General features: G+C 34.8%; 2 protein-coding genes across 4 annotated transcripts; one reads left to right on the forward strand and one right to left on the reverse strand.

Annotated features, from left to right (window-relative positions):
* Nucleotides 1-368: 368 nt before the first annotated feature.
* On the reverse strand, nt 369-2,066 carry LOC142633409 (uncharacterized). 3 transcript variants are annotated; one of them, XM_075807646.1, is made up of 2 exons: nt 1,923-2,066; nt 369-1,526 (listed from the first exon to the last, which is right to left on the reverse strand). In XM_075807646.1, exon 2 carries the CDS (start codon nt 1,449-1,451, stop codon nt 606-608), a length of 846 nt encoding a protein of 281 aa, XP_075663761.1. In that variant the 5' UTR covers nt 1,452-1,526; nt 1,923-2,066; the 3' UTR covers nt 369-605. The 3 variants fall into 3 exon arrangements, with proteins under 3 accessions (XP_075663761.1, XP_075663760.1, XP_075663759.1); XM_075807645.1 differs by having other exon boundaries at nt 1,677-2,051; XM_075807644.1 differs by having other exon boundaries at nt 369-2,051.
* Nucleotides 2,067-19,904: 17,838 nt separating this feature from the next.
* LOC142635085 (uncharacterized) lies at nt 19,905-21,166 on the forward strand. The gene is made up of 2 exons (XM_075809300.1): nt 19,905-20,597; nt 20,723-21,166. Exons 1-2 carry the CDS (start codon nt 19,905-19,907, stop codon nt 21,164-21,166), a joined length of 1,137 nt encoding a protein of 378 aa, XP_075665415.1.
* Nucleotides 21,167-27,185: the final 6,019 nt, after the last annotated feature.

Below are 27,185 nucleotides of genomic sequence, written 5' to 3' on the forward strand. Positions count from 1 at the left end.
AACTGTAAGGAGAGGTTGGGAATGAGAACGACCACCTTGAAATATAAACTAAGAGCATATAGAACTATCAAAACTACAACACTGTCGCAGAGTAAAATAAAAATAAGGACATAAAAAGTACTACTTTACAACCAAAATACCATCAGGACTAGGAGGAAAGAATGATTCTCAACATGTGGTCATGAATCATGATCAAACAAATCCAAGTAATATATCATTCAAACTTATCCTAATATACATATATATCCGCAAGAATCTTCCATCACATTCTGTCAGATCAGTCTTGCTGGACACCCAATTTAAAAGGCCATCGTGATCATATAACACCCAAAATACTATCAACGTCTATATATGGTGAAGAACAAAGCTAAGCTACGTAACATACATATCATACATGATACAATTCCATCTAATTAAGGAAAAGATAGAGAGGGACACCTTAGCCTGAAGCTTTAATTAAAAAAGACAGCTTCAAACAGTTTAGCAACCAAGACACACACAGACATACAAATACTATTACATTGAAATTTGAACTCATTCTTATGAAATACAAATACCAAACTTAAAATCAAAATTATGGACAATGCTAACATGGTTAAAGTCTTCTATGGTTTGATATCAGAATCATCCCATGGTAGATTGAGATCAGTAGAGGCAAAGGTATCAATGTCATCCCAGTTCCAGTAAGTTGTCATGTCCATGCTACTGCCTGTTGTAGTAGGTAATTGCCATGGCTGTGGGGCAGAGGTGCTTGTATTGGCCATGATACTGGTAATGGTTGGCTCCTCAATGGTTTTGAATCCTTCAGTGTAATTATAGACACTTGAAGAATGTAAAGAGCTGGAAATTGAAGATGGGTTGGTGTTAAAAGAGCTTGAGCTTGAGAATGGAAAGTGGAGGCTTTGGCCTGAAGAAAGAGGCAGAGTTGAACCCAAATGAATGTTACTGTTGCTGCTGAAATTTTTGCTGTCCATGTTGTTGCTGGAGTTGATCAAATTCTGATGCGGCATCGAAGATGGTGAACGAATCAGTGAACGATAGAGGATTTCAGATATGCATTTCTGATCACCAAGTGAAAGAGCAGGAAGATTCTGCCTTTGCTGCTGAGCTTCAATTGCCATGTGGGCAGCGAGTCTATTATTGATGTTGGTATTGGTGCTGTTGGTGGTGGCTGCGTTAGCAGCACTAGTGCTGGTGCTGGCAGAGGCAGCGGTGGCTGATTTTTTGTGCCGCTTATTCTTGCGGCCGCCACCCACAGGAACATTGCGTAGAGTTCCACCCTTAGTCCAGTGCCTTTTGCAAGCTCTGCAGAAATGCCGAGGCTGTGACTTGTTGTAGTTGTTGTAGTAACAGAACTTTGTGTTTGTTGATTCACATCTTGGGCACTTCAATGGATCGGTTTGCTGCTGCTGATTTTGTTGCTGTTGTTGTTGTTGTTGTTGCCGTCTCATCGGAGGAGGTTTTGGCAGCTCTAAACTTTGAGTCTGCAATAAGGTCTGGCTCCAATCAACCCCATCACTAGAAACCTGCTTAGAACTCAAACCCATCACTTAAAAATTTTCAAAAACTCTTTAAAAAAAAAAAAAACCAAGAGTGAATAGCAAGGAAATCTATATGATATATATATCTTCTAGCTATCTGAGAATTTTCAAAGATAAAAGATGACAATTTCTAGCCTTTGGATCGAGGAGCCAGAAGGGAGATCAATCTGAAGAAGATCAAGAGGATAAGATTGTTGATTATAAGCCAAACAGTGTGTTTTTTTGAGGAAATTAGTGTATGGACAATGTTAGATGCAAGGAAATGCCTAGGAAGGTGGTGAGAAGTGAGCATGTCTTTTTATCTAAGCTATCTATATATAATTAGATGGTTTTAATAATATGTGTGAAAGAAGCAATAATTATAAGATGATCAAAAATTACTTGAGATATGTATGGACCAAGAGAGTTTTGATTGATATGTGTGGGGTTTTAGTAGAGCGGTGGTGGTGAGCATATAAAAAAAATTATGCAGCTTAAGCTTTGGTGACAAACTAGCTAGCAAGCTAATAGTACTAACGCAATTTATAGCAGCAGCAGCAGCAGCAGCAGGGAAATAAGAGAGGAGAGAGAATTGCTTAGCCCCTAAGGTGAATGTGGGTTGCTAACACGTGGATTGACTTGGACCATTGATAGATGATAGTGGCCTCGTGTGTTTGTTGGGTTGTAAAAAGAACGTAGATGAGCATGCTAGCTATATGCTAATTTATAAAGTATTTTTAAGTAAACTTCACCATGAACATAATAAAGTTGGCATAAAGGAATATCAATTAAAGTACACTATGCTTCCTCAAAAAAATAAAAAATAAAAAAAATAAAGTACAGTATGATCCATTTCTATGGGCTCACAATATTGTTTTTCTGATTTTTGTTTCTTAACATTGATTAAAGGTTTTATTGTTTGAGCTGGAATTTGTATGGTTAAAATTGGTTGTGGTTATACCAGTGGGGTCCTACATTAATACAAGTGATGATGATGATTCTATTGGCCTATATACATGTGATATTACTGACTGGCTATACATGCTATAAATTTGGGCATATATTATGTTCCATGCACCATCTTGTTTATATGATAGAACTAGAGCAGAAGAAGTCTTTGCCTCTATGGTTTGTGGCACCAATCTCATTTCTTATAGTAAAGCTCAAGGTTGCAATTTTTTTATCATGTTATATCGAGTCATATATAGGCCAGAGTTCCAAGTATATGTTTCAACACAATATTGTCAAACAGGCAATAAACACCGAAGATGAAATCAAAGTTAACATTTAAATTCACACATGCATAGAACTAGAGCAGAAGAAGTCCTTTCCCCGTTTTTCTAAAGTTAACATTTAAATTCACATGATGTTATGATGCGGATAAACAACATTACTACTAGAGTACCTAAGATCACTTTTTTTCTTTTTTCTTTTTTTTGCAACTTGTGAAATTATGTTTGCTAAATACACACATGCATATATGGCATCCAAAAGAACCATAAAAATTTCCCAAAACTGAATGCTAACTGTGTTAATGTTGGAAACAACATACGACTTTATAGTGACAATATGAGTTAGTTCCTATAACCCACAACAATTAAAAAAGTAAAATTTATATGATCGATGGAAAAAGTATCGATCGCCCGCCTTAATAGTATAGGGTGAAATCAAAATGCCTAAACCAAACATGATTTGACAAACAACTCATGACTTGCTGAGCCATTTAGGAAAAGAAGCCTATATATGGGATGAATTTGGTTTCAACCTCAATTAATCAATTTGAAAAATTTGTCCTTGTTTACAAAATATTAAACCACAGTACTGATTCTACTGAAGAAGTTATAATTAAGTATAATAAGCTTGCGGAAAGTAAGATGATAGTTTGAGGCCACCAATTAGGACCACGAGAGCCACATGCATATAATTAAGCCACGGTCGAAGCATGAGCTTAATTTAAAAAATTATATAACTTTAGTAGATGTTGATCAAAAGGAATGTGATTGTGAATGGAAAATCAAACTTGGTCGGTTGGTTAGGTAGTGTTTCTTGCAAGGTCGTTTTCTGTATTTTCAAAAGGACAAAACAGAATGTCTGTCGCACAACTTCGAAAATTAATTTACTTATTATTAGTGATCGAACAAAGCTTTAACAAATCATATATATATATATACACACACACACATAAAAGAAAGAGTCTAATATGTCCACCTGATCGAGAGGCCAACCCATTATGCCACAGTGAATACTTTTATCTTAATTAATAATTCATTCAAATAAAGAAATTAGAGTTTAAATAACTCATTCGCGTGCCAATGTTTGGTGGGTCTTTGTTGCTAGAATAAGCATTAAGATTAAGTTGCCCTCCTCATAAAAAAAAAAAAAAGATTAAGCTGCCCCTCAAGTTTATCATTATCTCAGTGCGAGGAGAAAATGAATGATCCAAAGCTAGCTTGTTCTCGCAAATGTCACGACTCCATGAGGCAATGGGACCCCCCACGACCACTTGTGTAATTGATGGTTACAGGTTGGAATTTGGAACATAGATCTTCGTGTTTTTGGTGCTAAAATGAACGCTTTTGGTATCTAATTCTCCTACTTATAATATGAAAAATTCTATTGCCACACACATTTGTACAACTTTGCCCACAACTCGACTATGTGGCAAGTTGTGGTTGATGGAGAGGGATGGTGGGTCCATGTGCCACACCCCTCCATCAATTACAACTCGCCACATTGGCAAGTTGTGGGCATAATTGTGCAATTGTGTGTAACACCAGAATTACTCTTATAATATTCATTCCAAATCAAACAAAATTGCAGTGAGACTACTTACTAGGAAACCAGTACCTAAAATCAATGAACAATTAGTAGAAAATTCATTTCTTGTTTCCAACAGTTCCCTCTTCTTATTATTATTATTTTTCTCTTTGGTGAAAGATTCAAAATATAAATATGTCAAAAAAGAATAAGTAAATACATAGATGAAAACCCTGCACTATAATAAGTTTATTACAATAAGTGTTAATACAACAAATTATGTATAATAGTATTTAGGGGTGTCAATTCGAGTTAACGTGTCGAGTTCGTGTTGTGTTAAGATAGGGGTATTCGACTAAATAGATCAACCCGAACCCTACCCATTCAATAATTGTGTCATACCCTTCAACCCTAACCTGACCTGTTAATAAGGAGTGTTGACCTAACCCAACCCACTTGACACGCTTAATAAACGGCTTAATAAACGGGTAGTGTTGGGTTGACACGAATATAACATAATTCATTTCAACCTGTATAATATTAAGTATAACATCCATCTAGAAATATTTTTTTTTTTATATCCCAAAAGTAGTGCATACACTTCAAATCTTCAACTCACATTCAAAATAATATAGTTCAACAAAAATATAACATCTATCTAGAAATAAGTTTTTTACACCCCAAAAAAATGCAAACACTTCAACCCAAATTCAAAATAACATAGTTCAACAAAAATAAAATAACATACTTGAACAAAAATTTAATATCCTCAAGGTTTGTAAAGTTTTAATTTCCAATTATATCTCTTGTAAATTTTTGTAATTATTCATTTTTTTTTAATTTAAAATATAAGTTGGATATAAAAGGTATTTGACAAATCTAAAATAAAATGAATATTTATTTGTTATACTAGCTAAACGGGTTGTGCTAAATGGGTCATTTCGGTTTGACATAAATAAATTGGCATGTCAAACGCGTCTATTGCGAGCTACGCATGTTGACCCACTTATAACACATTTCTTATCATGTCGCTTTCAAGTTGACCTGTTTATAACCCAAACCTGCTAAGGCTTAACCCTAACCTACAAAAACCCGTGTCGGGTTCGTGTTGTGTTCGCGGGTTGAGTCGAACATTGACACCCCTAAATTAGTATTTGACAAAATACTGTATTTACACGTCAAAATTGTTGCAATAGTAACTTAAAAGTGTTAAATCATTGCACCAACAATAATAAGCTGCAATAAATTATAATTTTAGATTGTAATAAAGGCTTTAATATATTAGGAAATATTGTTATAATAACTCAAAATGAATAAATTGTTATAATAAATTGACATCAATTATTTTTGTAATTTATTACAATAAAGTTATCAATGCAATAATTTGATATTAATTCTTTTACAATCTATTACAATGGCAAACATGGAACTGCAATGAATAAATAATTAACCTAGTATTAATTATTTCATAATCTATTACAATGACGAAATGAAGTAATTATCTATTACAATAAAGATATCATCGCAATAATTTAATCCTACTTATTTTGGTCAATTATTTGTCATCTATTCCAATATGATTCATGAAGTAATAGGCTATACTTACAAGATATTCAAAACAGTAAATTGTTCATTCCAATAAATATATAATATTGCATCAAAGTTGTCATTAAAATATTTAGAGTTTATTGTAACAAAATTCTGTGTTACACAAACCTATTAGCTTAAATTTTATTGCAACAACTTGTATTAATTATTACAATGACTCTAATGCTATTAAAAAAAATAAATAAATAAATAAATTGTTGCAGTAAATATTTTTTCTTCCAGTGAAACCATGATATGAATTAGTTCAACCAGTAAAGTAGGTCAAATCATTTCACATCTCTGTTTGTATGGATGAAAAAGCTGACATATGTATCTCCAAGCGTGGAGTGAAACCTCAAAATGGTACTCCCGCAGAAAGAAACATATATTAAAGTGAGACATGGAAAATGCCCGACTATGCATGGCACTATCAAACACTAGCTTGTGTTGATGCATACATATCATGGATTGGTATGTGGTCACTTTTCAATGTTCATAGTCTTCTTGTCTCCTTGTAGGTCAGGTACTATTTTTGGATTCTTTACATCGTTTACTCCAACTTATTCATCTTTGTGATCAAATTACTAGAATCCTCCTAGTCCTAGTCGTAGTCCATTCAGCTGATTCAATAGAAAGACTAGGGAGATTTCCTTTTCATTTCCAGGAGGTGATAATGGTTTGTAGGTCAGGTACTATTTTTGGATTCTTTTCATCGTTTACTCCAACTTATTCATCTTTGTGTTCAAATTACTAGAATCCTCCTAGTCCTAGCCGTAGTCCATTCAGCTGATTCAATAGAAAGACCAGGGAGATTTCCTTTTCATTTCCTGGAGGTGATAATGGATTTTTGTTTTTTTTTATAATAAACTTCAAATGTTAGTATGTAGTCTTACATGACAATATACTTCCAAGTTAACACATTGAACAGTTCACATACAAATTACAGCATTCCCTAGTTGATGGCTGTTAAGATCAAAGAGAAATACAAAAATATTATATTGAGAGAAAAAAAATACGTGATTCGGCCTAACGATTTTATGTAGTTGGCTAATCCTTTGACAAAACGCACTTTACTTGTATTTGGACAGATCTAGGATGTGTTTAATACTTCAAAGAACATATTATTCAAGTCTAGTATTAAAGCCATGAAGATTGGACCAAGAAACAAGTGAAGAAAAAGTGTTTACCAAAGCTGGACACCTGCGGACAACTGCTCGACAGCTGCTTGACAGATAGCTATCTATCGAGGTTTAATGAGGCTCAACAGATGCTATCTATCGAGGTTACGGAAATCAGAATTTTCAGATCTGATTTTTAGGCCAGGCTTTTGTATTTGTGTAGGGTATCTTTTCTCACAACCCTAGGCATATATAAGGCTTATTTTAGAGGCCATCACAAAAGAGAATACAAAGAGAATAATTGCAAAAGGTGACCAAAACCTTATTCTCTCTAAAAGAAGCTACTGCGTCTTTGCGCCTTAGAATTTTGTAACCAAGTACTTCTTGATCTTCATTGTTAATGAAGTGAAGAACTTTGTAGCCAACATTCTTCTTTCTCAAGTTGGTGAGTGAGTCACGTATTGGGATTCGTGCAAAGGAGTGAGTCATGTACTGGGATCCGTGCATCAAAGGGTGGCATTCATATATTGAAGAGTTCAGAGGTTCTGAAGTAGTAGAAGATTTTTGCTATGAGTTCATCTACGAGGATTGTAGAGTCTAGGAACAAAGGTTTTTATACTAGATCTGAAACTTCTCTTTACTATAGTAAATTCCCTTTCGAGAAGGTTTCCCTCCAAGTTTTTCACTATGAAACTAGTTGGTTTCATTGGTTTTCTTGGGTCATCATATCTTATCTTATTTATTTTTCCGCTGCACTTAGATTTGACATGATATTGATGTTTGGATATTTTAACAAGTTTTATGCATAATAAATCGAATTAACAACTTGTGTTTAAAACTTGTTAATTCTATCAACTAGGGTCTAAATTTTCCAACAAGTGGTATCAGAGCGGGTACACTCTGATTGGATTAATTTCCTGAGTATGATCCTTGACCCCCGTTGTCATGGATCGTGGACAATCTCTTTTGATTCCTCCTTTATTTGATGGCATTAATTATGCGTACTGGAAAGTTCGTATGAAAGTGTTTTTGCAGGCTCTAGGTGAACAGGTATGGCAAACTATTAAAATTGGCTAGATTAAGCCAAAGAAATCATCGTTGGATTGGGATAATGCAACAATCATAGCTGCAAATTTCAACAGTAGGGCCTTGAATGCTTTGTTTTGTGGGGTGACCAATGAGGAATTCAAAAAAATATCATCCATGGAAGTTGCCAAGGAAGCATGGATCATTCTTGAGACCACCTATGAAAATACCATGGCTGTAAAGACTGTGAAACTTGAAAGACTCACTAGTAGCTTTGAAGAAATAAGGATGGAGGAGGATGAGACCTTTGATGAGTTTTATGCTAAACTCAAGGATATTGTGAATTCTACTTTCAACCTTGGAGAGTCTAAAGCAAAATCCAAAATTGTTAGGAAAATCCTTAGGTCCTTACCCGAAAGATTTCATGCCAAGATCACTGCCATTGAAGAAGTAAAGGATATTGATCAAATTCCTTTGACTGAGGTTGTAGGGAACCTTCAAACCTATGAGATGAGATTAGGCTCAATGGGAAAATGTGGAAAGAGTAAAAACTTGGCTCTTAAAGGTATAGAGGAATATATCAAGGACTCTGAAGATGAAGATGAGGATGAGGATGAGGATTTAACCTTCATAACTGATGAGATTATCAAGCTTCTTCAGTTTGGAAAAAAGGAAAAGGGCAAACCTCCTAGAAAATCTAACTCCTCTAGGAAGGGTAAGAATGAGAAGCCCTCCATCCAATGCCATGAGTGCAAGGGTTTTAGTCATATGAGGATAGAGTGCCCAAACTACCTTGTCAGGGAAAAGGCCAAGAATTCAGAAGATAAAGGGTTGATTGCTACTTGGAGTGACACTGAGAATGACTCTTCTGATGAGTATGTAGATGAATGTAGTCACGTTATGGCCTTTGCTGCCTCAACCGATAAGGTGATTGTGGAAAGTGCTAGTGACAGTGATGATTCTTCTGATGATGAAGTATCCAAGAAGATGACCCTTCAGGAAGCCTATGATAAGCTATGCACTAAATTTATAAAATCTAAAAAGACTTCTCATCTTTGTAAAAAATAGCTTAATGGGGTAAAAACTGAAAAAGCTGAATTGTTAGTCAAACTAAATGAGACTACAAGGTTAGTTGAGACTCTCATTGTGGAGAACACCTCATTAGAAGAGAAGGTCAAGAATCTTGAGGTTAAGCTTAGTCAAGTCAGAACTCAAATGGAGAGAATGTCTAATGCAAAAATTGATGAGGTTTTGAGTGCTCAAAAGCCTAGTTCTGATAAGACTGGCTTAGGATATGCTATATCCTCCGACCCCTCCTCTTCCACGGCTTCTAGATCAAGGACTATCATTGTGCCTCAATCCGAGAAAGGTAATAAAGGTATGAAATCCAAAACTGTTTTGGCTAATTCTAAATCCTTTATTAGACCTCATGTTTGTCACCATTGTGGTGTGTCTAGACACATTCGTTCTAATTGCTTTAAGTTGTATCCTCAAAAGCAAGTGTCCAAACGGTCACAAGTTTCCTCTCAAGGACCTATACCTTTGTTTGGAGAGTTATTAAAAGCCTTGAGTTGTTTAACTCAATTTCAGGAGAATTTTAATTCTTCTTTGTCCTTTAGTAGTCATACTGGGACACGTGCCTTTTTATCTTCACGGCCAAAGATTCGTGCTATGTGGGTGAGAAATGAGCCTAAGACTTAATTGTCTTTTCTGTTTGTCCTCTGCTTAAATTCTTTCTATCTAAAGTAGGACTCTCTTTGCTTGATTTCTTATATGCTTTTGGAATTATGCATTCATGCATCTACATCTTTCTATCATGCCTTCATGCATTTGCATCTTTCTTTCATGCTTTCATGATTGTTTATCTGTTTTTTTTTAATTGTTCAATTTTTATTTTAGGTTGTTTTCAAAATAAAATAAAATAAAAATAGAAAAAAATTCAGAAAAATAGAAAAACAGTGTGTGTATGTGTACATCGGTTCTCGTGAACCTTAAAATGGCCATTGAAACAGAGTTTTCTAAACTTTGTATCTCTTGTAGCTTAGATGAGTTTTTATATGCACAACTAAGCAAGTGAGCTTTGTAGCTCTTTATTTATGATGAGTAAGGTTAAATAATCTTTTGTACTTAACACTCGTGTCACTCTTTTTGACGGATAGGACTAGAAAATCTTAAGAGAAAGGCATAAATAACCATCTCACCACTGTTACCCATCAATCATGATATGACATCTGTATGCTTTGGCATAGCAAAAGTGCAATGTCAATGACATCTGTATGCTTCGGCATAGCAAAAGTGCAATGTCAAAAGCTTAACATAATTTGGTATTTCTTTTCTCTCCTTTGTATACCCATGCATGATTTGCTTAATAAAAAGAAAATATGCAAAGAAAATAAAAGCAAAAAGAACAAAAATGCTTTAAATATGATTGCAAGCGTGTTTTCTAGGAGATGTGGGAGTTATAGGATGTACCTCAAAGGTGATAGTCTCCATCAAACAGTTATGATTGTGTGTGAGTTAAAGTAATTTTCTCACATCTCAAATCGTCATAACATAGAGACACTTATGCATTCTTGCGATGTTTTCACACACAACACGCAATAATCTTTGCTACTTTTGATACATGTGCAGGTACAATGTGATTTGGCCATCACAAGGTTTACATGTGTTAATGTATGCTCACTAAACTGTCTTAACTTATTTTTGAAATATAAAGTTGGTTAGACTTGTTTAGTGCGTGTGTGTATTTTTGGGAGCTCAATGCTTAACTCTTTATTGATTGAGAGATGTTTTTGAGAGGTTAAAATGTTGGTTGGATCATTGGCTGTGTTGCATGTTTGATTGCATTCATATCTCTGTTTTTTTCTTCTTTGAAAAAACTGTTTTTAAGCCATCTCGACACCTTCTCGACATATCTCGATACCTAGCTCATCTGTCGAGCTCTTCAGTTGCATCTTATCCCAATCTCGACACCTCCCAATAGCTAGGTGGATCGATCGAGAAAGTTTATGTCCCTTCGATAGCTTCTCGATAGCTGTTCGATCCATCGAGGTCTGCTCGATATCTCTCGATCCATCGAGATCCTCTACATGCATTTTTTCATGTTTTGCATGTTTCTCTGATCTTGTTATCCATAGTATCTTGTTTCATTACATTCATGCATTTTTATGGATTCTTTATGCCCCCTTGATCATCTTTATGTTTCTCGGGTAAAACTTTATAGCTTCCTGTACCCTCTGTCAATCGTGACAAAAAGAGGGAGAAATTGGAGAATTTGTGGTTTCTTTCTATAAGATTCTACACGTTAGGGGGAGAAATACATGCCTCTATAAGGAGGAGATGTGTTTCATCTTGTTAGGGGGAGTGTTTACCTCCTTGTTATTGTAGGAGCTACTTTTAGCTTCTTGTTCTTGTACCTTAGGTCTTATGACCATGTTTACATACATGATGCTTATCAAGTGGTATATGTGATGATGTATATTTTCTTCACCTATCTCTACATGTGCTGTTTCTTTTCTCTCTTTATACACATGTTTCTTATTATTTGTATGCAATCTATTATTTCTGCTTCACACAAAGATACCTTGATGAGTTTTGTTTAAAGTATTTCAGAAATACAGGTTGTCAAAGTCTTCCATGCCATGAACTCTCTTCTTGCAAAATTTTTCAAGAGTTTGTGTTAGGGTAGATTTTATTGTATTCAACAAGTGAGTATGAGTTGAGTGATTTATGACTTCTCTCATATATTCATTTGTTTATTGTGGTTTTGTCACGGATTGCCAAAGGGGGAGATTGTTAAGGACATATTTTATGTAGTTGGTTAATCCTTTGACAAAGCGCACTTTACTTGTATTTGGGGTAGATCTAGGATGTGTTTAATACTTCAAAGAACATGTTGTTCAAGTCTAGTATTAAAGCCATAAAGATTGGACTAAGAAACAAGTGAAGAAAAGGTGTTTACCAAAGCTGGACACCTGCTGGACACCTGCTGGACAACTGCTTGATAGATAGCTATTTATCGAGGTTTAATGAGGCTCAACAGATGCTATCTATCAAGGTATCTATCGAGGTTACGGAAATCAGAATTTTCAAATCTGATTTTTAGGCCAGACTTTTGTATTTGTGTAAGGTTTCTTTTCTCACAACCCTAGGCATATGTAAGGTTTATTTTAGAGGCCGTCACAAAAGAGATAACAAGGAGAACAATTGCAAAAGGTGACAGAAACCTTATGCTCTCTAAAAGAAGCTACTGCGTCTTTGCGTCTTAGGGTTTTGTAACCAAGTGCTTCTTGATCTTCATTGTTAATGAAGTGAAGAACTTTGCAGCCAACATTCTTCTTTCTCAAGTTGGTGAGTGAGTCACGTATTGGAATTCGTGCAAAGTAGTGAGTCACGTACTAGGATCCATGCATCAAATGGTGGCGTTCATATATTGAAGAGTTCAGAGGTTCTGAAGCAGTAGAAGGTTTCTGCTGTGAGTTCATCTACGGCGATTGTAGAGTCTAGGGACAAAGGTTTTGTATTAGATTTGAAACTTCTCTTTACTATAGTGAATTGCTTTTCGGAAAGGTTTCCCTCTAAGTTTTTTACTGTGAAACTAGTTGGTTTCATTGGTTTTCCTGAGTCATCATATCTTGTCTTATTTATTTTTCTGCTGCACTTAGTTTTGACATGATATTGATGTTTGGATGTTTTAACAAGTTTTTATGCATAATAAATCTAATTAACAACTTGTATTTAAAACTTGTTAATTCTATCAACTGGGGTCTAAATTTCCCAACAGACCTATGTCAAATTTTCAATAAAAGAAAACCCTACATCTTTACTATATGCTTAAATCTTGTGTTACAATATTGGTATTTATAAGAAACTAAATTCTAAACTAACTATATATTAACATGTTCCTCAAAAAAACTATATATTAACATATTAACTATAGTTAATAGACTAATTGTAGTACAAATAGTACAATACTTTACTTGCACACCAAATAGAATTGGGATTGAGCCTTGACTATTTGGGCTTGATATTTTTAACAACCACGATGAGAACTGAGGCCAAGAAAAAAAAAAAATGAAAAACTCAGGTAGGATTGTTTTATGGGAACCAGGAACAAAAATAAGAAGTTACATATTTCACCACTTGTTTCACACCTTTTTTTTTTTTTTTTTTTTTTCTGACTGAAAGAGGTACCCACTTGTTTCACACTTGAAACAGGTCACATACAAATTTTTATCACCTCTTGTTCCACACGTGAACCAAGTCTGTAACAAAAATCGCTGTAAGTGAAAGTGACCACATTGATAGAAAAGCATATATAGTCAGCTACAAAAGTCCTTCAAATTAATCGAGACGTATACAATTATTTGCAGTTGGTTTATAAAACCAGTCACATATCAAACAATAGAACTAAAGGGTATAAATAATACAACCAACCAGTCAGACCCAACTACTATATATGAGGTAAAAGAGTGGCGGTGGTAGGTCCATGATTCGATAATATCTGTATATGTGTGCAGCCAGAAACGGAGTAACGAAGAAGTAAGGCATATAAATTAGCTACTGTAAAGTATAGTCAAGCTTTATGCACAAGTACAAAATTTTGGATTCTAATTCATAATATTATAATATTAATAATTAATATTAATAAGCCTAGTGTCAAAGTAGGCCTTGATAGTAACCTTCTCCACTAGTGGGTCTTATACTTGGCACTTGGCACTTGGCACTTGGCACTAATGTCGTGTGTCCATTCAAAAACTTATTAATAGTATACTAGTTTGTTACCAATAGTATACAAGTGCTAATGTTAGGGTTAAAAGATTAGATAATTCCACAATCCAGTATATTATTCCCACTTGTCTAAAGACCATGATCAAGAATCTTATGCAAATTAATTTCTGGTTGTTTGCACCCAAACCTTCTTCTTCTTTCCGAAGAAACGACCATTACAACCTCAGACAGTTTTGGAGCCCTAGACAAGGCAACAAATAAATAGTATAATAAATTTGATTACAAAAAAATTTTCATAAATTTTGAATTTATTTTTTTATAACAAAAGTTATATCAATGATAGATACATATGAAGTTAATTTTACTTCAATCACAATTTTTTTTTCTTTTTTTATAATCACAATTTACTTTAATCACAGTTTAACAACTTAAAAAGTTGTGGAAAAACTAAAACATGTTTAACATTGACACTAATATATTTAGGCCTTATAGAGTAATTACAAGAATTCACTTCTCATAAGGCTGATCACCCAACTCAGAAATAGACTGCATTTTCTGGGGAAATTTAAAAACAAAAAAGTAAATACAATATGATAAATTCTAAATGTCTAGCATTATTTTTTTTTCTTATTTTAATTAGTTGCTTCTATGGACCCCCCTTGCTGGCCAAACCAAATATTACTAATAAAAGGGACTTAATTAACATGAAATCCAAGGATCTTTCTCATGTTTCTTAATGGTGAAGAAATTGTTGGAGACAAAAATAATATAGTTGGTCATAGATGATGACGATGATTCACTTTTGAATCTTTCTTTTTCTCTCACTTTTGGCTTTGGATCCTGTTCCTTTTTCATGCAAAAAGTGAATAAACCATCCACAGGGTCTCAAAATTAAAGTACAAATCAACCTCTGCATGCTTCTCAAAAATATCACTATAAATTATTAATCAATTAAATCCGAATGCAGTCTTCGTGCCATGATGAGGGCCTCGACCTCGACTTATCATATGTGCTTCATCACCACAGCAACTTCCAAATCGGCCCCAACAATCGGCATCATGAGTGTTTTACATTAAATATAAATTAGTCATTAATCATTAATTAGTGTGATGAATGGATTAATATTTTTATATACTTTTATTTTATTTTTATCAAAATAGTGGTTTTTCTTTCTCTGAATGAAGATGGAATATTATTTTAAAACTGCACATGCTAATAATTATTAATATACTATATTAACAATAAAAATTTCCAAAGATGAAAAATTAATATTTTAAATTAATAAATTTTTTCTCTATCCAACATAACAAAACATTCTTATTCGTTTTATTTGATAAAATGGATTTTACAATTTTACTATACTTTGGATGTTTCTAGAATGCAAATAACAAAATATAAAGTGAATCCATATCGAAATTCTAATAACAATTTTTTTTTTAATGAGAAAGATAAATGTTTTTTTTTTTTTCATCGGTATGCTTTACATCAATATGCATGTGTTAACAACAAATTTGGTACATCCTCAAGCCAACACTACAAAAACTTCTGGCTATAGCAATCTTTTTTTTAGCGGCGTTTTTTATAAAAATGTTGGTATAGGTACCCTATAGTGACGTTTTTGAAAACGCTACTATAAGTATTCAATGCCATGTTTCAAACGGGTTATAGCGACGTTTTTAAACACTAGTCCTACAGCGGCATTTGGAATAGCCAATAGTAGCATTTGATAAGTGCCACCATAGGTCCAACCTTGAATAAAAAAAACAGAGTGACCTATAGTGGCGCTTCTAAAGAGCCGCAATAAGTCCAGCTCAAATAAAAATAAAAAATAAAAAGAACCTATAGCAACGCTTCAAAAGTGCCACAATCGGTTATTAAGTGTTACTAAGACCTATAGCAGCACTTCTAAAAAGCCGCAATAAGTCCAGCCCCAAAAGAAAAAAAAAATCAAAGCGACCAATAGTAGCACTTCAAAAGTGCCGCAATAGGTCATGGTGTTACTAAGACCTACAGTGGTGCTTCAAAAGCGCTGCAACAAGTCCAGGCCAAAAAAAAAAATTATATATATATATATAGAGAGAGAGAGAGAGAGAGAGAGAGAGAGAGAGACTTCAAAAGCGTCACAATAAGTCCAACATTAAAAAAAATGAAGGACCTATAGTGGCGCTTGAAATGCCGCAATAGGTCTTGATTTTTAAAACCCATATCCTGATATTCTCACTCAAGCTCTCTCACTCTCTCTCACTCCCACCCCTCACCTCTCTACGCCACTGACACTGATATCCTCACGCCAACATCGGGGTCCTCAGCGTTACCACAAAGCCCACCGATCTTTTCTCCACAGAAGCCGACAATCTCCTCAAACCATCCCTCATCGTCGATCTCTCACTCTCCTCACCACCGATCTCTCCTCTGCTGATGCCGGCCACCAAATACTCTTATCTTACCTGATCTCATCTCCCCTTCTCCTTTCCCTATCCCTTTCCCTTTGCTTTCCCCTAAATGATCTAATCTCCACCTCTCTCTACCTATCTCTAGTTGGTGGTTATTTTGGTTGTGTTTTTTTTTTTTTTTTGGGTTTAGTTTGAAGTTTGGTTTGTGTTGTGTTAGGTATATGTATATGGCTGTGAGTTCATTTTGAGGCCTATAGTTTCTGTTGTGGATGAAGTTATGTTTGTGAGTTCATTTTGAGGTCTGCAGTTTCCATTGTGGTTGAAGTTGTGTTTTTTTTATCTATTGTTCCAACAAATAAAAGAATATGGTGTGATGTGTTTTTTTTTTCTTTTATAACAAGAGGTTTTTTGCAGTGTTTTTAAAAACACCAACAAAAACAATAGAAGCACAACTATAGGTTCAACATCATTATATTATTTAAATAATTATTTGTGGACAAAAAAAATTGTCATAATGTTTGATGATAGTCAATGTTGTTAGAAAGACAGTACTATTGACATTTATAACTTCATTGTTGTATGTCAACGGTTTAAACTATTAAACTAACCTATTAATACCAAATTAGCATTTGCAGAGGAAGCTAGCTCGCATGGGAGAAGTTTGAATTTCTTATAACAAGGTCAGTGATCTGTATAACACAGTTAGTACTTTTGACCTAAATAATTTTCCAAGTCTGCAAGATTAGTTAGATGTTAAATTTCTTCTTTGTGGTGGATTGTTGAGTTGGTGGTAATATAAGGTGGTTTCCTTTGGATATTGGGAATGCTTAATGCGTTGTGTGTATTGTGCTTATTTGGATTTCTATGTTTAACTAGATTATTGTGAGCCATTGATTCGCATCAACATATTAATATATTCAAATTTTGGAATAGAAGTATTCATTTAACATCACTACTCTTTATATTTATATATATATATATATTCATGTTTATGTCATATATATTATATAGGTTAGGATATCCCTATTCTTAAACAAAACAAAAAAGGCGAAACTACAATACTGGTCCCTCAAGTTTATCCTGTGTACGCAATTGGTCCCTTAAGTTTTAACTGAGCACAATTGGTCCCTCAAGTTTATAAAATGAGTTGGGTTAGTCCTTTTACTAACTGCCGTTAATGATGTTACTTACGTGGCTAACGGAACGATGACTTGGCATTTTTTTAAATGACATGGCATGTTTTAAATTAAAAAATTACATTAACTAATTTCCACATCAGATTTAAAATTATAACCCATTTACAAATTTTTTTTTTTGTTTTTTTTTGTTTTTACCCGGTTACAAATTAAACTAAACCTACTTATAAAAAAAAAAAAAAAACTAAACCCATTTGTCTCTTCTAATGCACGACAGCGCCAGGGAGAGAAAGGGGAAGGGAGCCTGTCGTGGCGCTGACTCCCTCTAACCTGCCGCCGATGGAGACCGAAGCCCTAGCCACTGCCGGCGACAATCCAAGCCCTTGCTTCTCTCGCACAACCACCGCCAGTGGAGACCCACGTCCCTGCTTCTCTTGCACAACCACTGACCCGCCTCCCTCCTCCCATCTCAGGTATTGCACTTTTCTTGTGGAATCTCACCTCAATTTAGGTCCGTGTAAGATTTAGATCCAAAGTTTTTGGGATAATTTGCATCATAGTTTGGTGACCATAAGATTCGGACTTGGAGAATTTAACAACAACAACGTTGTCAGTGCTCCAATAGATTTAGATAGATTAAAGTAAAAAAAATGCTCAAGGATTTAGAATAGTTACCCATTAATAAAAAAGAAAAGAAAAATCAGCTGCGGAATAGTTAAAATTGTTTGTGTGATATGTTGGTATTTTGTTCTGTTTTGTGTTCCACTGAATACAGCCACAGTTTGATGTTACAAACACTGAGTTTTATTCTTTCCATGCATTATGGGCTGACTGGGTTCCTATTTTTGTAATTAGAGATGCATATTTCAGTTTGTTTTTGTAATTAGAGATGCATTGTTTCTTTAATCCTCTTATGTTTCTTTTCTTTTAGTAAGTGTTTATTTCATTTCTTGAGCATTTGTTTAATCCTTGAGCATTTACTTATGTTCAAGAAAAATCGAGTTGTTGTTACTAAATAACAACTCTTGAGCATTTACTTAAATTCCTCTTATGTTTAATCCCTCTTTGATGTTACTAAATAACATTTGTTTTCTTTAACAAATGCTCAAGGACTTTAAGTGGATTAATCCTCTTATGTTTCTTTTCTTTTATTAAGTTTTTATTTCATTTTTTAATTTTTTATGTTATTTATTATTTATTTTTTATCTTGGTTTGGCTGCGTGAGGCTTGTTCCTTATATTATCTCTGGCGCTATTTCTTTGATTCAAGAGTTGAATGAACCTGTGTTTTCATTCCATAAGTCTTCAGCTGAAAGTTTTCGAAGGCCTCAGACACTGCTTCGACCTATATGTAACATTTGCATATAATTCATGGTCATAAATAAATATCCTAACCATATAGCGGTGGACCCTTTGTGTCTTTTAGTGAGTTAGTGATACACAAGGAGGAGGACCACATATTGTTTATTGTTTAAATTCTGTTACGTTCATGCATAGTATTAGATATAATTTCTTGCTTGTCAAATAATTCGGCCATTTGTCAAATAGTTCATTCTTTAAATTGTATAATAACTTTTTTTTTTTTAAATAATAATTTAGCCCTTTACAATGTCACTTTTTAACAGTAAATTCCTTGCTCTTGTTGTAGGGATGGACGACTTTGACTTCACAATCACTCTTTACTATTGGGGGAAGATTAGGAATAATCCATATAGATACGAAGGAGGGGAGGTAAAGATATATGAAGACAATAATTCCGATGAAATGTCACTTGTTGAGATATGAAATCAGGCCAAAAATTTTGGGTATGGTGAAAATGATGTATTTATGTACAGAGTGCCTACTATGCCATTTGTAGGTGGTTTAAAACCTTTGGAGAATGATGTTGATGTAATGAACATGGTGAAGTGTATTAGAGGTTATAATGAAGTGGAAGTTTATGTTATGTTCTTAGATGATTATGAGAATGCTATTGGTAATAAGGGAGATGGGGGAGGTGGTGATAATGAGGATAATTTTAATGAGGGAGATAAAGTAGATGGGGCTGTTAGTGAAGAGGATAGTGCTCATGGGGTTCATTTTGGATGTAGTGAAAGCGATGACGATGATATGTTTGCAAAGTGTATTAGCGGTGATGAAATAGCTTCTAAAGTAAAAGGCTTACCTAATGAGACCTTGTGTCTTAGAAAAGAAAAGCAGGTGAAACTCAAAGAGGGGAGAAAGGGAAAGGTTAATGCATGTGGGGTTAGTCCTAGTAGGGTTGATGGTAGTGGGATTGATCCTAATGGTGTTGGTCAGAGTGAGGCTAGTGCAAGTGGTGTTGGTTCTACTAGGATTGATGCAAGAGGTGTTGATCCTACATGGGTTGATGCAAGTGGGGTTTATCCTAGTGCAAGTGCACTTGTTGCATTTGGAGCTGATAGAGATGAAGATAAGTGGGAGTCAGAGACGTCTGCAAGTTTGGTTAGTTCATCTGATGATGAAACTAGGCATAGGTATCCTCAATACCATCCACCAGAATCCTTCTCTGAGGTGCACTTTGAACTTGAGATGCAGTTTGCCACCAAAAAGGATGTCTATCAAACTCTACTCTATTTTCAAAGGGGTTCCAATAAAGTTTAAAAAGAATGACAAAGTAATGGTAAGAGTAAAATGCACAGATAGATGTCCTTTTGAGTTGTACTGTGGAAAGATGAAAGATGAAGATACTTGGATAGTGAAGAAATTGAATCCGGAACATAATTGTGGGAGGCGATTGAGGAATAGATTTGCATCTTCAAATTGGCTTGGAAAGCATCTGGTGGATGATGTGAGGAATAACCCAAATGTGAAGATGTCTGTTATTAAAGACCGAGTTGCAAATAAGTTTAAGGTTCATATTCATAGGTATCAAGCATCTAGGGCAAAAGGTTGGGCTAAAGAATTAGTGCATGGAACTTTTACAGAACAATATGCTCAGTTGGGGGATTACTGTGAAGAATTGTTGAGAAGCAACCCTGGGTCTACTGCACTAATCTCTACCAATAGACCTCAACCACACTTGCAACCAAAATTTGAGAGATTATATGTATGTTTGGATGCTTGTAAAAGAGGGTTTTTAGTTGTTTGTAGGCCTTTTATTGGTGTTGATGGATGTCATTTGAAAGGTGAGTATCCAGGACAGATCTTGACAGCAGTTGTCAAGGATGGCAATAATGGTGTTTACCCAATTGCATTCGCCGTGGTTGAGGCAGAAACAAAGGACTTGTGGACATGGTTCATGAAAAGGTTGCTTGATGATATTGGAAGTTTAAGGAATGAAGGGTGGACCTTCATGTCTGACCAGCAAAAGGTAAATTAAACTTTCATTTTTATTTTATTCTTTAACTTTGGATGATGGACCTTGCTATAAATTCACACCAAATTAATAAAATTCTAATACATCCAATAATTTTGTATTTTATGTCTTCGTTGTAGGGATTAACACAAATGTTTGATGAGCTCATGCCAGGTGTGGACCATCGATTTTGTGTTCGACATTTATATAATAACTTTAGTAAGGATCATAAATGTAAGCTACTAAAGGATCGCACGTGGGTAGTAGCTAGGGCCACTAACATGTCTGAGTTTCAGTTTGAAATGGGGAAGATCAAGAAATTAAACATAAAGGCATGGGAATGGTTGGTAGGAAAAGAACCTAGGTTTTGGACAAGAGCAGCTTTTAGAAGGTATCCCAGGTGTGATGCACTAACCAACAATGGATGTGAAAATTTTAATTCTCAAATATTGGAGTTTAGGGATAAACCAATAATCACTATGTTGGAGGAGATTAGATTGCATTTGATGGCTTATTATATTAAGATGAAGGAGAAATTGCAAGGTATCATGGACCTATATGTCCTAGAATCCAGAATAAGTTAGAGATTGAAAAAATTAATAGTACAAATTGGGTTCCAGTTTGGTGTGGGGATAGCAATGAATCAAAGTTTGAAGTATCAAAATTGCCTGACAAGTACGTAGTTGACATAAAGCAGCGTACATGCTCATGTGGATCATGGGACCTAACTGGGATTCCTTGTGCACATTCTATAGCTGCATTGGGATATATGGGTCACGCAATTGAAGATTATGTGCATCATTGCTATAGTATGGAGTCCTTAACCCAGACTTATGGGTCATGTATTTACCCTATTAATGGTCCCAAGTTGTGGCCACAAAGTAATAGAGAGACCATACTCCCTCCTAAAAAAGTAAGACAAGGGGGTAGACCTAAAAAGAAGACGAAGAAGGAACTTGGTGAGCTAAACAATCCATATAAGATGAAGAGGAGAATTGGTCATGTTAAATGTAGCCAATGTGGAACAGTAGGCCATAACAAGAGGAGGTGCAATCCCGCTACTCAAGCTAGCAAACAACTGCAAGTAAGGCTTGTAATAGTTAGATTTTTTTTTTCCCCTTGTTGATAATGCACTACTAAGTTGTGATGTACCATTTATAGATGAGAGAGCCAAATTTAATAGCACACTGTTTGGAAAACCAAGAACATGGGACATCTTCAAGCCATGTAGAACCTACTAATGGGGCAGTACCTCCATCACAACCAAGCCATGGAGCACATGCAAGCCAGCACAGTCAAAAAATACATGTGAGTGATTGCAAGTACATATTTATATTGTTAGTCTCATATGAAAAAATCATAGATTTATAGTTAATGTACTGAAATAAAGCTATGATGCATTTGTAGGTTAGGAAAAGAAATGTCACAGCACAAAGTCAGCCAACACCCCAATGTGAAGGAGTACATCGAAGTCAACCAGAATCTCAGGTTATTATTATTACATTTATTTGTTACAAAAAAATTGCCTATGTTGTTTCTTTATGGTAAATATCATTGTGCACCTTATCAGGTTGGACCCAACGAAGTTACAAGAAGTTACAGTTTTGGAGTATCAATAGAGACAATGGCTGCTGCAAGTGAGACATCCAGAAGAATTACAAAATTTTATAAGAATGCACAACTGCAAAAGTGAACAGTGAACGACATTTGTTGTGGTTAAATCTGCAGAAGTGAAGATGCTTATGGAGATAAATGTGTATTTTGAAGTGGACTGAACACTTAGATATTTTTTTGTTATTATTTGAAATAGTTCAAGGATTACTACTATTTGGAACAATTTAAAGTATAGGTTATTTAATGTTACTATTTTGAACATGTTAATTGGTGCAATTTAATATGATGTTTATCAGAAACCTTGTTGAATTATGCAGTTGACTAGTCTTTCATTTAAAATTGATCAATTGTTTAGAGATATTATTATGCCCTGGAATGGTTTAATTTGTAAGGCTCTTGTATGGAAGAGCATATTGGACAAGACTCTGGCAATCAAATTTCAAACATACCAAATCCAATTTGGTACAAAATTGCAGTGAAATCATGATTGTCTTGACTAAGATTTATACTTTGATGGTCTCATATTTCAAAGAAGGCAAGAGTTTTTATTGAACTTTGCTTTAATCAACAAATTTGGGGTTTTACACGTTGTACCCCTATTTTAGAGTTTCACAATTCTCTTAGTTTTATTGTGTAATTTTTCTTAATCATGTGTTCATCATTGTGAACATAACGTGTTTTTATTTCAATAAAGAAATTATACTTACAAAAATAAAATAAACAAATTATAAGTGAACGAATGGGACTTATAAATCCCAAATTATTAAAGTTCAAACCATACGCCAGGAGAAATTGAGATATCATGTTAAACTAATTCAAGATAACATAAGTGAGGGAACAACTATATATATAACTCAATTTCCTTATTATCCAAATCAAGTACTAGTGTTACAGCTTTACTGTTCTGAGTTTCCTTTGGCAAAATAGTTGCCTGAAAGTTTGACACCACATCTGATAATTTTGGTAAATTTTATATGAAAATTTGCGGATCAAAGCACTCTGCCTGATCTGAGTCAAAGTTAACATCAAATTCCTGGTTGCAGGATCTCATTTGATCAATTGCTAGGTACAAGCTGTTATTATCTGAGTCCTTTAAGGCTTCTTCACCAGATTGGGCATTATTGATATCGCTCATTTTCACAGTTTCCTCAAGGAAAGGCAACATTTTGTATTGCTCAGCCACATCAAACAACATACTCGGCTCAACATAATCGTAATTAGGAAAAAAATTTGCATCACCAATATCACCATCAAAAGCATTCTCATTGACGGGTAAGCTAGCAACAATCATGTCAAATATATAAAAATCTCATACATCATAAGTTTGATAATCATATGAGCTTCTATTATCATCACTGTCATCAGCTCCTAACCTTGGCATGTCAGGATCATTGTTATTCCCTAAAGCAATTTACAAAAAAGGTCAGGTATCAGATACAATCTCTTCAAAAACGCATGTAAAAGTTGCTAACTTGACATGGTTAAAGTATGTAAATAGGAGCTGAATTGCATATCTTTTATGATAGCTTTATCACATTCAATTTGGAGTTCATGTTCCAGACAAACCATATTTACAGCTGCAACAATATTGTTCCAGGCAAAGCATGTTCCCAGTAAGTTAGGGTTCATGTTCCTGATGAAGAAGCTTGGAAAATAAAGTTTTCAAAATAACTGATTATGTTATAGAAGCAGTACATGGAGGACAAAATTCATAACTAAAACTTAAAATAAGGACACATATGCTATCTTTTTGACAAGTACATATACATATATGCTCTCTTTGTTATCTAAATAACTATATGCATACAAAACAGCACAATAGAATTTCCAGTCATTTTCAAAATGTCTTTAACAACAAAAGGTAACCTACAATACTCGCAAGGAGGTCCAGGGAGAGGTAAGAAATGCTCGCCTCCTTGCCATTCACACCACATATCTAACAAGAACTTCCGTGTTTTCCAATGAAAATAAATTCTCCACACTTGTGGCCTCCACTTAATATACCATATGTTTTTAACAGAGAATAGGCAAGGAGGAGCAAGCTCAAATAGATATGATTAAATCCACTAGATGTCACAAATATTTTCTTATTCCCCATGCTGCCCTCTTTCTCAAATTTTTACTTATAGAAAAAAATATATATATATATATTTACTTATTAAAAAAAATCCTAGATAAAGAGTTGCAATCAACTATATATCTATAAACCCATCACAGCTTCCACAAGCACCTTGTGTGCTCCATATGCGTCAACTTCATGTGTTTGTTTTGAAAGGGTCACAATACAAAGCAAAATCATCTTTGGTCAAAGCCATTAATGTATCTCAACCAGATTTGATAACTACTGTAAGGGTATCCCAAAATGACAAATTAAAGAAATAACAGTCTGGTCTTTGCAAATAAAAATTTTACCATTCTTTCAATGGTTGCAGAATCTACAAAGAATGATGGTTGTTTCTAAAACTGAGAAGTTTCTTCGTTAGGCAATTCAGCACAGCCTGTAGCTTCATTGCTTTCAACGTTCTCAATGGGCACTTAGGTGCTCGAAGAAACTATAAGAACGATCAGGAGCATTAACAATGCATCTCTAATTACAAAAACAAACTGAAATATGCATCTGTAATTACAAAAATAGGAACCCAGTCAGCCCATAATGCATGGAAAGAATAAAACTCAGTGTTTGTAACATCAAACTGTGGCTGTATTTAGTGGAACACAAAACATAACAAAATACCAACATATCACACAAACAATTTTAACTATTCCGTAGCTGATTTTTTTTTTCTTTTTTTCTTTTTTATTGATGGGTAACTATTCTAAATCCTTGAGCATTTTTTTTTTTACTTTAATCTATCTAAATCTATTGGAGCACTGACAACGTTGTTGTTGTTAAATTCTCCAAGTCTGAACCTTATGGTCACCAAACTATGATGCAAATTATCCCAAAAACTTTGGATCTAAATCTTACACGGACCTAAATTGAGGTGAGATTCCACGGGAAAAGTGTAATACCTGAGATGGGAGGAGGGAGGCGGGTCAGTGGTTGTGCAAGAGAAGCAGGGACGTGGGTCTCCACCGGCGGTGGTTGTGCTAGAGAAGCAGGGGCTTGGGTTGTCGCCGGCGGTGGCTATGGCTTGGGTCCCCACCGGCGGCAGGTCAGAGGGAGGCGGCGTCACGGCAGGTTCCCTTCCCCTTTCTCTCCTTGGCGCCGTCGTGCATTAGAAGAGACAAATGGGTTTAGTTTTTTTTTTTTTTTGATAAGTAGGTTTAGTTTAATTTGTGACCGGGTAAAAACAAAAAATAAGTAAAAATTTTTAAATGGGTTATAATTTAAAATCTGATGTGGAAATTAGTTAATGTAATTTTTAATTTAAAAAATGCCATGTCATTTAAAAAAAATGCCAAGTCATCGTTCTGTTAGCCACGTAAGTAACATTACTAACGGCAGTTAATAAAAGGACTAACCCAACTCATTTTATAAACTTGAGGACCAATTGTGCTCAGTTAAAACTTGAGGGACCAATTGCGCACATAGGGTAAATTTGAGGGACCAATATTGTAGTTTCGCCAACAAAAAAAGAGAGGTTAGGATATACGCTTATAGTGACATTGTCTATTATTTAAATCTTTACACAGCTTTTAATATGTACGCAATATACTTCAGGTATTCTCATTCATTAATTTTTTGTTCCCACTAAACTTGTTTACTTTTTCCTTTGAATATTCCTATGAACACAAATGCTTATCAAAGTTTTTCTCATGACGTGTTTACCTAAAAGACTTAGGATTGATACAACATTAAATTTTTTTAAGTGCATATTAAGTTTGGTCAATAATAACCAATATCGTCTACATATCATACATCCACATCTACACATCGTGGGAATGAAATGATGGATGAGCCATTTGTCTTGGCATCTAAAGTTTCACAAGTTTTTTAATGTGGAAGATAGGAAAAAATATTGGTATGTTGCTGTTAAAACTAAAGCAAGAGATGTGTTTGATGCAGGTACTGGCCCACAATACGATGACGATAATGCATATACATATTGTGAAAACATTCCTTACAATATAAGTGTTAACGATGCACATGACGGTGTGCATGACAACCTAGGTTGGGCTTGAGATAATGTAGAAGGCATGACAATCGATGCCTCGGTCATTGGGGACAGAGCTGTTCATGAATGGGACAACTTAAACAAAGATGAGTTTATCGATGATAAGTCGAACGATGATAATAACGAAGAATATGAGTACAATGGTGATGAGTAGTGCAGCTTGCTGTTATTATTTTTTCTGTGTATGTACATTATAGTTATTAATGAACTACTACATTGTTAGTAGCATATGTACCTTTATATGGTGTTCAAACTTTGGCATCTTGCACATGGTATTCTATAATGTTATTTCTTTAATATGTCATAAGCATTACTTGCTAGAAATATCTCCTAAATGACTACATGGTATTCATTGTTTTTAAAAAAATTTCACAGTAGCCTTCTTACTTACTTTGTACGCAATTGTTGGTCTATAATTATTATTATGTTTGTGTTGTTAAGGTATTGCACACAGGAATGCCTAGAAGACACCATCTACATGTAGTGGAAGTTGGGCAAGGCTCTTCTCAACCAGAAGGGAGTCAATACCAAGAAGCACAAGAAGGCCATGCAATGGAGGAAGACAATCCACAACCCGCTGCATGTGATGATGATATGACACAACATCCAGGTAGTAACATGTTTTCAAATTCATTCTTCCGTGTATTTACTAGTTATGTTGTGAACATCGTAAACTAGTTTGTAACAGTGGTTCACTAGATACAGATGATGCCCTAGCAACCTCTGTTGGTAGTGGGCCTCAAACTCCTGGGCATACGCATCTTCTTGATATAGGAATCTACCACCAAGAAAAAAGCACTTCTTGGAGGTGAACACCGAAGGCCAATCGAATGGGGAGAGTAGGGTGACATTCACTAGGTGGTTGGGCACA

The sequence above is a fragment of the Castanea sativa genome, chromosome 5, assembly GCF_040712315.1.
Source record: "Castanea sativa cultivar Marrone di Chiusa Pesio chromosome 5, ASM4071231v1".
In the NCBI taxonomy this organism is placed as follows: Eukaryota; Viridiplantae; Streptophyta; class Magnoliopsida; order Fagales; family Fagaceae; genus Castanea; species Castanea sativa.